Raw genomic sequence first — 13,062 nt, forward strand, 5'->3', positions numbered from 1 at the left:
CTATTCCAGTTCCAAATCGTCTCACGTTTGAAACAAACTCGTCGAGCAGTTTTATTCCGGTTTCAAAATACTGCTCGAAAAATAAAACTACAACTCCGCGTTAGACTGGTTGCAACGCGGCTCTACGTTGTTCTAGCTGTTTCATTTTTCAAATAGAACTGAAACAGACCACGCGCAACGCGGAGTTGCAGTTTTATTTTTCGAGCAGTATTTTGAAACCGGAATAAAACTGCTCGACGAGGTTGTTTCAAACGTGAGACGGTTTGGAACTGGAATAGAACTCAGTTTCAAAAAAAAAATCAGATATATAAAGATATCCACGTATTCTTACACACACACTATGATGCTGTGTTGATAATCATACGCACACAATTAAAAGCATTTTTTTGAAACAACATTTAGATCAGCGCGTTGCGAGCACCGTGTTTTAGTTTCATTTCCGCCAGTTCTAAAAATTTAAAACTGCTCGTAATTTGAAACAATTATAAAACTTCGCGCTGCAGACAGTCTTAGACTGTCTGCAGCGAGAAGTTTTATAATGGAGCACTTCCATTCGAGCAGTTTTTGCTTTTTTCTACAATGTATTTCTTATGGAGCGAACTGTCAAAAACTGCTCGACTGCGGGTGCTCCATTGTTTCAAATTACGAGCAGTTTTAAATTTTTAGAACTGGCGGAAATGAAACTAAAACACGGTGCTCGCAACGCGCTGATCTAAATGTTGTTTCAAAAAAATGCTTTTAATTGTGTGCGTATAGGACTTACCATCGACAAATTACGACTTACAATTAGCAAATTACGATCGAGTATTCTCGAATGTGTGTCGTGATATTACGATCGAAATCATATGATCGAGTGCAATAATCTTCACATATATCTCCTTTTAGAAAAACAGAAACGGCATTATTTTCAAAACATGTTTCACTTCTGAACTAATGAAATTTTAGCTTCCTAAACACCGACATGATGATTTTCTCAAATGACTACAGAGCAGTTTCGCAAATGCAAATGGGCGAATTCAATTCGCTAATTGGAACGACTGACCAGCTTTCAAATGCGTGCTCTGAAATTGTCGAACAGTATGATTGAAACGTCAACATCAGTTAGACAAGTGCTTTTGAGTAATTTTTAATTCGAATAAGTTCCAATTAGCGGACATTCGAAGTAGCGAAATTCGAGTTAACCGCCTTGTAGAAACATAATTTTGGAAATAGTTTGTAATGAGTAATATTTTTGTATGTATTTTTTTTTTATTTTAGCTGTAAGTGATTTTTTTTTAAGTTTTCTTCAAGCGACCATTTTTAAAGACATTGGCCAATTGCGTAGAATTCCAACATTTGAGCATTGTAATTCTTGTAAAAATAAGTAAAGATGAAATTAAGACACATTATTCGCCAGCAAGAAAAGTGCCGTATGTTTTGGATACAGAGCTACGGTCAACACATCGCGACTCTGTTTGGTTTCACAACTACACACACGGTCATGTTTTCAGCAGATTGACGCCACATGCCGGTAGTGTGCAGGATACGAGTAACGTTCATAATTACGATTAATTTTACTAATTTATGAGAGGTTGGGTTTATGATTTTGGGATAACATTTATTTTAAATGGAAAAATATTTCAGTTTTATTTGCTTTTGAAATAAATGTAGGAAGAATTCTGGAACAACTTATTACATAATTTTAATTTAGTCGCGACCAATTTTGACTTTTCGAAAATCCAGTTCAAATCGGTTTGTTGGAGTATATCGACTGTTTTGGTTGTATTTTTAACTGTATCGCGACCAAGTTTCATTGTATTGTCATGTCCTCACACTTTTCATGACGCATTCAGCGGTTTTTCGAAAGCGAAATTAGAGAATACCACTGCGTAATTCCACAATTCTTCCTCTCACCCTTTCGCATCATTTTTGCGAATGGGTCTTGTCTGTTTTTTTGTTTTCGTTTGATTCCAGACAAAACTTGAATTATCGCCAGAGAAGGGCTCGATCGTATTCGTATACGCTGCGCCTCGCAAGACATTTCCACAGTGATGACTCTGCAATGGTGTTCGTTTCCCTGATCGTCCACTCTACCTGCTCGACCAGGCCTGCGTTAAGGAGCAGTCAGTGCTCGTCGGACAGTCGTCGACTGGAATTCAAAATAAGCACATCGCGTCAACACGGAAACAGCAGAGCGTGAGCGGGTAGTTTGGAGTCCTGGATCTTTGCGAAAAAAAGAGTACTCTAGAAGCCGGTTCCGTTACATTCACACAGCGCACCACGCTCTGTCTACGTGTAGCTTTTCTGTGCATTATTTTCGTCTTATCAGGAGAGAATGTACGGGAGATGATAAGAGGCATTCAAAATTAAGTTTTTTTTTTTCGAGTAGCGCGCTCTGCGAACCTGACGAGCTTATTTTCAATATTAGTCTGCTCTTGGGGTGCCTGGCTGGCGTTCGTATTTCTAGTTGTGGAAAGGCTGGTTTGACTGGACTGGTTTTGTACGGTGACTTCTTCTTAGTTTTTCTTCAAGAACTGTGAGATTAACTTAAAGCCATGAGTAGTTTGTCGCGATTCCGCTTGATTACCTTCGACGTCCACAACACTTTGCTGCAAATCCGATCAGCTCCGGGCAAGAAATATGGCGAACTTGGGGCCATGTTCGGTATCAGCAACAATAAGAATCAGCTGGTGGCCAATTACGTGCAGAGTTGGTAAGTAAAGAGGATGAGAATCGCATGTTGTAATTTGGGACCTCAATGATTCTTAACAACTTCTTATCTACATGCAGGCACAAAATGAACCGGCTACATCCGAACTTTGGACTGAAGACTAAAATAGGATACAAGCAGTGGTGGCAAATGATGATCGGAGGTAAGACCCTTATGTACCGATCTCAATATGCTATCAACCAAACTCGCCAATCTGTATAGGGACAACTGAATTATGCCACAGAAAAGTTCAGTGTAATTCATGCTGCCAAAAAACGGGATTTGAATCAGAAAATTTGGTCCGTACTTATGTAACAACCAAATCAAACCGACCGATACTGTTTGCTGGAACTTCTTATTCTTTTTTCATAATTAAGTGCGCCACACAGCTGGTTCGGTTTGTATTTGTATGTTTGTCTTCTTTGCCTGGCGCGTGCTTCTTGTATGAGTTCAAGGCTAATGCTTATTCTAGCCACACCACACCGACTGATCGCGCGTCTTTGCATTGCCGACGTGGGCGAATATCAATGTTGCTTGTTTTATTTTATTTTTGTGTGCCTTCTTTCACACATTCAGAATCCTGCGCCTCAGGAACTGGTTTGCTGAAAACGGGCCCTGCTGGCGGTACGATCTTCGAGCGATCACCGTGCCAGAATGTTACGCTTCTTTGAGAATACTGCTCACGACTGGATTGTGTAATCAACAATTCATGATGAAGTAGCTACTTTTTGTGTTAGCACAAGCTTGAAGATACTCTGAGCTTTTTGGAAAAAAAAACTACAACTGACCAGCCTTCAGACGATCAAGCTGTTTTAGCAACACCTATCTCCACACGATCGCAACTCGTAGCTGGGTTAATCGTTTAGTAGTTGCTATTTATTATTTGCGTTAGCTCAATAACAGCAAGGAGGCGACTCCCTCTCGGCATGAAAGCATTTCGAACAGCCAGGGCTGAATGAGAGATGTAGGCCAATAACGTGGATGAACTCAAGTTCACTCCCATTTTTCCTTATCAGTTCGGCGCGGTTCGTCTGTCCAATGCAATGTGCTTATCTTATGTAACGACCAGGGCACGACTGTTTGTAAAAAGTGAGATGGCAAACAGCTTTATCAAACTATACTATTTGCTGTCAACAATCGTTCATTACCCGTTCGCTTATCTTTACACATTTACTGATGTTACATCTTTGTAATCTCGCCCTTTCCACAGGTATTTTCAACGAAAATGGTACTCACAACATTCCGGAAGACAAAATCGAACAGATGACCGAGCATTTCATGGAGTTTTTCAAAACCAGCGGCTTCTGGCAGCACTGCTACGGCTCGATCGACTTCCTGAACTACCTGAAACTTCAGCGGCACATCGAAGCGAACGGAAACGGCAAAGAGCCCCCGTTCAAGCTGGGAGTCGTTTCCAACTTCGATCCCAGGTTGGACGTTCTGTTGAGAAACATGAAGATCAACCACTACTTTGACTTTGTGCTCAACTCGTACGACGTTGGGTTCATGAAACCTACCAAGGAGATATTCGCCACCGCCATGAAGGCATCCGAACTGAAGGACTTGAAACCGAGCGAATGTTTGCACATCGGGGCCACACCCGCGACGGATTACTTCGGCGCACGGAACGCCGGCTGGTACGGGCTGTTGGTTCATGAGAAATCCGCTGAAGATCTTACTCGAAAATATGGACAGCTGGTGGATGACAACCACGTGTTCTCTAGTCTTTTTGATATTCACAAGAAAATTTCCAACGATTACATGAAATGGTAAATAAAGTGTAAAAAATGAATGACGCTGTTTAATTTTTCACGACCAGGCAAATTTACGCCAATTTAAACAAATTGTCTAAAATGTTTCAAACAATTAGCACGTAATCGACAAACTGTTAAAACCACTAAACTTATCAATTAGAGCAAAGCTGTAACTTTTTCTTTCTGCTGATGCAATATTCCCTTTTATTCTACCATATGTTTTTTTGTTATGCCAAAAAAACGCATATTATCAAACGCGGAACAGATTTTAGCTACCAAACGAGAAATTTTCGGTAGTGCTATTTTTAAGCAAAATGCAAGTCACGGCGGAGTCGGTTTTGAGCTAGTCATCACTGTGTTGTTTCGCTCGTTTCGTTATTTTAAGTTTTGTTTTGAGATCACTGCTTTGTAGTAAACTACGTTGAAATGTACGTCACGGCAAATCTTCGATTATTAATGACGATGCGACACACGAGACACACGAGAAAAGGGCGGATAAGCATTTTGAATGCTGGAACAATTTTGGAATTTCCAAAGCAATATGTTACTTTTTCACAAATCTCGAAATGTAAAACAATAGCTGGCCTTCGTAGCTAACATATGACACTGCGGGTTTTGTTTAATATTTAACTTTTTCTTCGGAATTTGCAAAATAGTTCCAGCTATTAATGTGCTTATGCGCCCTTTTCAAACGTTGCTCCAGACTATTTTTTTAGATGTATTTATGAATAATTGTACACTCAAACCCCGATGGTTTGACACCAACTGTTGTCAAACGAACGAAGTTTGACACCCCTTTTACACAGAGTTCATACACACTAATAAACGTTTATTTTGGTAGTGTGCGTGAGCGCCGTGTAAAAAGTGACAGTTCGTCACTTTTTAATTTGACTTTGACCAACCAACGGGGTACAAACTAAAAAAGTGTCAAACGAAAAAGTGACCAACCACCGGGGGTTGAGTGTAGCTGATTGATTTAAAACAAAATAAAATATGTTACTAAATCGGTCAGTGCGAGAATTTGTTAAAATTTTAAAATATCTAGAGTTTTTTTTTAAATAGGTTTATAGGACCTTTAAAAAAAATCATGATCCAAACAATTTTTTTGATTTCAATTAAACCTTAATTGTTGTTGATTCTCGAATCTGTCATTTTTGTTTTTCAAACGGCATTCGCCATCAAGGTTTTATGAAGTTTTATAGGCATATTGCCCAAACTTGTATGATTTGATAAATGTCCCTCCATCAATAAGGTGTTGCATTGCAGACTTCTTCCCTAACACGTACGAGAACTTCAAGTGCCTAGAACTTATTGTAGAAGTTTTGTAAGGTAATTGATCTGTTTCAGTTGGTAAAATGTTGAAGATAGACATTGTTGTACGACTTACATAATGGGTTGTGCTGCATTGAACGAGCCGTCAGGAAGCAAGAGGTAAAAGGAAAAGCTTTTAACGTTTAAAGGCGAATATATCGAAATATTAAACTTCATTTCAACATTTATTTCATGTATCATTACAAAAAAAAACTAATGCTAAACCTTCAGAGTCTTATTAAGACCCACACTTGGATCAAAGTGACCCCCCGAAAAGTATCCACATTTCCCGAAGATCTAGGAACAAACTCTGTTTTTTCCACTGTTTCAACGCCTTTGCAATCGCCACTAGCAGGTCTTCAGAGCTATTTTCAACATAAGTACGTTTAAGGTACCGCTTCATATACCCGAACACAAGCTCGATCGGGCTGTAGAAAGGTGCGTATGCACCTTGAGAAGTTAAGAATCGATATTTTTCTCAAAATGACAGTTGTTGACGAAAATTATGTTTGAAATTGGCATTCATAAGCTAAACGACCGTGGTGCAAGGGTAAGCGTGGTTGCCTCTCACCCAGTCGGCTTGGGTTCGATCCCAGACGGTCCCGGTGTCTGATTTGTCTGACCACGCCTTCCGTCGGAATAGGAAGTAAATGTTGGCCCCGGTCTAACCTAGAGGTGTAAGGTCGTTAGCTCAGTCCAGGTGTAGGAGTCGTCTCTCTGGGTCCTGCCTCGGTGGAGTCGCTGGTAGGCAGTTGGACTAACAATCCAAAGGTCGTCAGTTCGAATCCCGGAGTGGATGGAAGCTTAGGTGTAAATTGAGGTTTGAAATTGCCTTCAACAATCAAGCCTTCGGACACCTAGTTTCGAGTAGGAATCTCGCAATCGAGAACGCCAAGGCAATGCTGTAGAGCGAATAACTTGATTTTTTTTAAGCTAAACGACATGCGACACCTAGTGTTGAGTAGCAGAATAGAGCGAAGTAGAGCTCAAAACCCCGATGGTTTGACACCAACCGTTGTCAAACGAACGGGGTCACTTTTTAGTTTGACACCCCTTTTACACGGAGTTCATATACACTACCAAATGTTTGTTTTGATAGTGTTCGTGTAAAAAGTGACAGTTCGTCAATTTTTAGTTTGACTTTGACCAACCAACGGGGTACAAACTAAAAAAGTGTCAAACGAAAAAGTGACCAACCACGGGGGGTTGAGTGTACTACTTGTATTTTTTCTCAAAAGTTGTTCCAAGAGCTGTAAATTCAATTTTAAGTTTGCATTCCTATATAACCGAACAGCGAAAATTTGAATCGTCATTCTTTGATGCTTTGCGCCATCTGCCGGAATTTTGGAGCTTTTGATAGTGAATAATGAAGATAATCAATGCTTGCTGTACCGTTTCAGTTTCAGTTTAGTTAGTTTATCTGTCATGCGGGTGTCATGAGACCATTTTTGTGCGGCCATACCAACGCCAACAAATTCTAATTATTAATGCCCGCACTGCCGTTCTACGCATAATTGTCCCATGTCATTTTTGGACGATTTTGACTTTTTGACATTTTTATGTTTAGTTTGTCGTATACTTTTAGAAAAACACATAAAATGTAGTACTTTGTTCGGAAACTCATCAAAAACAACACCAAGTCTGTTTGTCCCATCGTTACACTTCTACGCATAATTGTCCCACGAAGTATTTTCTCTCATAGAATCATTAGTTTAACGAAGCATTATGACTTGTTTACCTATTGTATAGCAAGAGGATCATAAATAAGAGTGATAAACTACTAACTGGGGCGATTAGGGACACATAGGACGGATAGGAACCCACGGGACAATTATGCGTAGAAACACAGAAATCGGTCGAAAAATTTCAACAGCGTTTTTCTCAGTTGCACTTTTTTGAACATGGGACAATTATGCGTAGAACGGCAGCGCAGTAATAAAAAAAAATAAAAAAAAACTTCTGAAGATCGAACCTTTCGAAAAAATACACTACATACTTGGATTTACCACAGTTGATTTTGAGTCAAAATTTTATGTCAGTTTTTGATCTGCCTGGAAATAAACAAATGTCTGTGGCCTGGAACAAACAACGTTTTCAACACAATTTTAACTCCCACTTTTTGTAAATCAGCTGTTAATTACCAAGTAAATGGCCCTCGCTCTTCAACACACCCTCCGGCGTCTCGCCCGACAATCCGGCCTTGCTTCGGTCCGGCTGTTCCACGACGAGTTCATCAAGCCCAGTCCTCCCACGGTCAGAAAAGGAAACCCAAGCAATATTGCAGCAGAACCACGCGTTCCCGCCGCCGGTTCCATCGCCAACAAGTATCAAGTTTTCCGGGACATAGACGCAACGGTGATTCTAGACGTGGAAGAAGAACGGCAACTCCAGCAGAACTTGGAGGAAAGCACGGTGGATGAGGCGGAACCACAGCCGGGCAATGCTTTGCCGAGCGTTTTCAGCGGTATTAATCTGCAGCGTAAGTTGGGGAAGGGGTTTTGGACTGGGTTTTGATTGAAGTTACCCCCGCCAGTGTGGATCAATCGGGTATCCGGCGCCGTCGCTCCGTGCCGTACTTCAAACACTTAGGAGCCCAGGGTGGCGAAGTCCTTGTAGTTAAAAAGGAAGACGCTAGTGGTTGGTACTAGCAATGGTGGCCGACAGCTATAAAGTCAACTTAGTTTCGTTTTTTTTTCATTGAAATTAACGAGATTCTTGTTTTGCAGGAGGCAAAACCGGCGTGTACGACATCGATGACCTGGTGACGGTTCTACGACTCAACAACGCCGAGAACGTCTTTGTGTGTTCCGTCTCGCAGGAGATCAAGTACGTGGATTACATCTGCGTTGTGACCGGGATGAGCTTCCGGCACATGCGAGGTATCGCGGAATTTGTGCGGAAGATCTTTAAAATGAAGCGCGCGCCGTCGGACATCATACCGAAGATTGAGGGTGAAAACAGTCGCGACTGGATGGCGTTGGATCTGGGCAACATCGCTCTGCACATCTTCTCCGAACAGGCCCGGGAGCAGTACGACCTGGAATCGCTGTGGGCCGTCGGGGCGAAGTACGACCGGGAGTGTAACAAGCCAGCGGAACCGCTGGTGGAGCTGTTCGAGCGACATTCGGTTTATCTGAACGATTTGAAACCGCTGAAGAAGGAGAGGACAACGGTGGACGGGGAGCAAACGTCGGGGTGAAGCGGTTTGGGGTTCGTTATGGACCTGTGTTAGCTTGTTAAATATAGAATTTTAAATCTTAACTGGCATTTCAATTTTTGTCTCCGTTTAAACGCAGAGTTGCTTCCTTCGAAATACAAAAATTTAAGGCTGTCATCGCAATCAACTCTAAAACACCAAAAAATTAGCAAAACATGATCGATTTACGATACTTTATGCGTTACAAACTAATGGCTGAATGTTGTATAAAGTTGAAAATGTAAAAAAAAGAAACTCAAACCACTTTCTTCAAGGTACTGAACAGAGATTGAACTCACGTGCCGCCGGTTCTCCTCAACATATCCTGATGGTGTTGTTTCCAACGATAACGATTAGACCTCGTCCTGCAGCTCCTTGAGCGCATCCTCAAACTGTTCTTTGGTCACCAACTGTAAGAAAAACAATAAATTTATAAGCTCAATTTTCAAGTAAGACCTTCGCGACTTACCACTTGCGACGCCTCCTTAATCTCGCCAAACAGCTTCTGGTACGGCAGCGTGGAGATTTTGCCCTTCAGCTTCAGGTTCTCCTTGATGCTGGCCACCAGTTCGGCGCGCTTTTTCCGCGCCGCACTCGACAATCCGGTCGTCAGGATGCCCACGTCGATCTTGCCCGACAGCGGATCCGTGGCGGACTGTTTCAACGCTTCACGGTGCAGCCGCCATGCCTCCTCAACGTCCACCACTTCAACGGTCTCCGAAAGGCGCACCTTGGCGTGCGCTTCCGATAGCCGAATCAGACTCTCCAGCTGTCTCGGGTAAGCGGAGATTTGGCCGCGACCGGCACCGACCTTGCGCATGTCGACGTACGCTTGGATCAGCCGCTGTTGGGCTTCCTCCGAGAGAATCGGGTTGATGTGTTCCTTGGCGTAGGCCATGTAATCGCGCAGCACGCTCATGTCGAACAGACTGTCCTCGTCATCTTCCCGCGAGGCGTAGTACAACGAAACCAAGTGAGACGCAAGACGCCGGTCAAACACCTCGTCCTGAGGGTCCAGCACGAGGAAGATCAGATCAAACCGTGACATGAGAGTGTGCGGCAGCTGAACATTGTCGATGATGGTTTTGTTCTTGTTCCATTGCGATTCAGACGGGTTGGCCGCGGCCAGAATGGACGTCCGAGCGTTCAGCTGGCAAATGATACCGGCCTTTGCAATACTGAGCGTTTGTTGTTCCATGACTTCGTGCAGAACGCTGCGGGTCGAGTCGTTCATCTTATCAAACTCGTCGATACAGCAGACTCCGTTGTCAGCCAGGACCAGCGCGCCGGTTTGCAGCACCAGCTGACGCGTTTCCGGATCCTTCGTGACGTAAGCAGTCAAACCTACCGCGGAGGATCCCTTGCCGGAAGTGTACTGCGCACGCGGAACCAAATGGTACACGTACTGCAGCAGCTGGGACTTGGAAGTACCCGGGTCGCCGCACAGCAGAATGTGAATTTCCGCTCGGAAGTTCTGCCGACCGGAAGTGGCCTGCTTTTTCTTCGATCCGCCAAACAGCTGCAGCAGAATTCCCTTCTTGATGTCGGTGTTTTCGTAGATTGAAGGCGCGATCGTGCGCACCAAACGATCATACACGTCCGGCTTCTGGGACAGCTTCTTCAGCAGTTCAACTCGCTCCGGCGGGAACATGTGATCCTTGCCCTCTTCCTGCTCGTACAGACGTTTGTCGTCCACCTTGCGGAAGTGAACCACGTCAATGTGCGTCTTGTAGACCGACCGAACATGGCGTTGACGCGGATTTTCCTGAATCGGCATCGCCTTGTAGATTCCAGTCACTGTAACGCGATCTCCCGGCTGAACCTTGTCTACCAGATCGTCGTGAGCCAGCAGCAACACGTTGTGCGGAGTCTGTCCAGCGGCCATATCATCCGGAGCTTCCTGCAGCTTCACCATCTGACGATCGGCAAACTGCGACCGGTTGTGAATCAACTGGAAGCAATGGTTCGTGTTACAGTGCGAGCACACCGTCGGTTCCGCAATCCGACCTCGTTCCAACTCAACAACCGTGCTGAAATCGCACACAATACACTTGAAGAACGCCTCTCTCATCTCCGGCATTATGTTCGACGTACGAATCACCATTCCACTGATCGTAATCAGCTGGTCAATATCTTCCGGATTCAACGCCCGCATGCTACGCGTCTTCTCCGCGTTGAACGGCCGCACCTGAATCTGATGCTCAAGAATGGCCGCCGGATAACGCTCGAAGAACATCTCATTCACGGCCACATCAAACGTCGGAATCACGTCCTGCGGGTAGCAAATCAACTGCCGGTACAGTCCCTCATCAAAGGTCTTCAAGTGGGCACAGTTGATGTTCAAAAACGGCTCCTCCAGCGTATGAATCTCCTCCAACTTTTGCATGTACAGCGGCTCGTTCAAATTCATCCCCTCGCTAATCTCATCCTGGGCCGCGTCCGGATCGATGTACCGCATCATAAAGTCCTTGAACTTGCGCAGACAATCCGACACGATCACGTTCGTTCCCCAAACGACCAACTTTGGCTGGCTAGGCGTGGCCGATTCCGCCTCCGAAGGTTGACTGCCCTCCGCAATCGGCTCCAACTGATCCGACCCAACATTCACCTGCCGCACTCGTCGATCCGCCCTCAAATCGGGCCGCTGACGCATCGGAGTTCCCCGAATCCCAGACCGTGGCGTACGAACCGATCCCAATGAGCTGGGCGTTCCGTAATTCAACGGCGAACTGATGTCTATTTCGCTCATTCCAACGGCGTTGCTTCCGGCAATTCCAGCACCAAACGGACTCGTGGGCGGTGCCATACCTCCCGCCGAAGAGCCCCGCTCAACCGCCGGAGACGTCGGAACGGTCACGTTGTCCGAATTCTCCACGACGACGTTGGCATCGGGCGCGCGGCTGCCCATCCGCAGCGGCGTTTCCGTTTCATTGTTGGATGTTGCTGAAACAGAACAAACCCAATCAAAATTGTCCGTTAACCTCCCTCACCCCGGGAACCTACTCTGCTTCAGCGGGGTGTTCTGCGAACCATTCTCGCGGCGTCCACGGCTTGGTCGTGCTGGACTGGACATCTTTCAGGAAAATTTTCCGAACAAATCAATACGCACAAAATGAAGATGGTGTAACAAAAAACTTTAGCTTATTTTATAAGAAATAACTTAACAAATTAACAAATTATTCTTGCAAACAGCGCTGCTCGCTGAAAACGAATGATGTTCGTGAACAAGCTGGCGCGGCAACAAAACGTAAATAGAAAAGCGCGCGAAATGTTTTACCGATTTTACCGAACGAATTGTCAAGAAAATTACAACGCGAGCAGAAATTTCAAGCAATTTTATCACGGTGGGGTCCTTGGTTGTCGAAAAACCAAGCATTTTAGACTGATATTACTTGAGCAGGGAAACGTTAGCAGGGAAAATTTTAGTTCTCGTATTGGCCACCAGATGGCGTCATTGAAATCCAATTTCCCTGCTCACTTCACATCGTCAGCAGGGAAAAAAATTGTGAAGACAGCAGGGAAAGTCAAATTTCCCTGCTAACGTAAATAGGATTTTTTAAACTACAATTTTTATCGTAAATGCAATATTTTCAACAATATATTTGCTTTGATGAGCATTTTCCTTGCTAACTTCACAGTTTTTTTTGTCACAGTTACCAAGCTTTTTGTTTTTTTATATACAAGCTAAGGTCTATTTAGAACTATTTAAAAAATAAATTAGTAGTTTGTATTTAATTTTACACTAGCTTCTTTTGACATTTAAGTTTATTTCTGGCTCAGTTAATGTTACGTTATTTAGCATTAAAAATATACCTCCGATAATAAAGCTACTCCTCCATTAGCTAAATCAGGCCTGACCAACCCTTTTTGCTCAATTTTTACATTTTTGATCGTCTAATTAACAATTGCCAACATTTTCATGATTTGTTTGATGGAATCGATTCTCATGTGACCAGCGAACATAACTTTGATAACAGTTTGAAATAATACACATACTAGTCATTTTTATCTTCATTTTTAAGTCGAAAATCAATCCGGCTCGCGGGCCAGTTAAAAAAAACTGAGATTAAATTGCATTGAAATATACAAAAAATACTGATTTGATCAAATCA

The 13,062-nt window shown here is 43.5% G+C and overlaps 3 protein-coding genes across 3 annotated transcripts; 2 read left to right on the forward strand and 1 right to left on the reverse strand.

Moving 5' to 3' along the window:
- The first annotated feature begins 1,935 nt into the window (after nt 1–1,935).
- Nucleotides 1,936–4,481, forward strand: LOC6043788 (rhythmically expressed gene 2 protein). The gene is made up of 3 exons (XM_001861350.2): nt 1,936–2,692; nt 2,770–2,852; nt 3,900–4,481. Exons 1-3 carry the CDS (start codon nt 2,535–2,537, stop codon nt 4,460–4,462), a joined length of 804 nt encoding a protein of 267 aa, XP_001861385.1. The 5' UTR covers nt 1,936–2,534; the 3' UTR covers nt 4,463–4,481.
- A 3,330-nt stretch (nt 4,482–7,811) lies between these two features.
- Nucleotides 7,812–9,015, forward strand: LOC6043786 (mitochondrial assembly of ribosomal large subunit protein 1). The gene is made up of 2 exons (XM_001861351.2): nt 7,812–8,233; nt 8,481–9,015. Exons 1-2 carry the CDS (start codon nt 7,903–7,905, stop codon nt 8,951–8,953), a joined length of 804 nt encoding a protein of 267 aa, XP_001861386.2. The 5' UTR covers nt 7,812–7,902; the 3' UTR covers nt 8,954–9,015.
- Nucleotides 9,016–9,130: 115 nt separating this feature from the next.
- LOC6043783 (DNA replication licensing factor MCM4) lies at nt 9,131–12,165 on the reverse strand. Its single transcript, XM_001861352.2, is given in 4 exon segments — nt 9,131–9,312; nt 9,315–9,360; nt 9,420–11,893; nt 11,954–12,165. Coding segments are annotated over 4 exon segments (2,637 nt in total). The 5' UTR covers nt 12,024–12,165; the 3' UTR covers nt 9,131–9,265.
- Nucleotides 12,166–13,062: the final 897 nt, after the last annotated feature.

The sequence above is a fragment of the Culex quinquefasciatus genome, chromosome 3 (genome assembly GCF_015732765.1).
Source record: "Culex quinquefasciatus strain JHB chromosome 3, VPISU_Cqui_1.0_pri_paternal, whole genome shotgun sequence".
NCBI classification, from domain to species: Eukaryota; Metazoa; Arthropoda; class Insecta; order Diptera; family Culicidae; genus Culex; species Culex quinquefasciatus.

What these genes read in the sequence shown, in the direction of transcription:
- LOC6043788 (XM_001861350.2), top strand. Translation starts at nt 2,535, where the DNA reads ATGAGTAGTTTGTCGCGATTCCGCTTGATTACCTTCGACGTCCACAAC. An exon ending in GCCAATTACGTGCAGAGTTG is followed by an intron (nt 2,693 to 2,769) that starts GTAAGTAAAGAG and finishes ATCTACATGCAG; the next exon opens with GCACAAAATGAACCGGCTAC. An exon ending in GTGGCAAATGATGATCGGAG is followed by an intron (nt 2,853 to 3,899) that starts GTAAGACCCTTA and finishes CCCTTTCCACAG; the next exon opens with GTATTTTCAACGAAAATGGT.
- LOC6043786 (XM_001861351.2), top strand. Translation starts at nt 7,903, where the DNA reads ATGGCCCTCGCTCTTCAACACACCCTCCGGCGTCTCGCCCGACAATCC. An exon ending in CAGCGGTATTAATCTGCAGC is followed by an intron (nt 8,234 to 8,480) that starts GTAAGTTGGGGA and finishes CTTGTTTTGCAG; the next exon opens with GAGGCAAAACCGGCGTGTAC.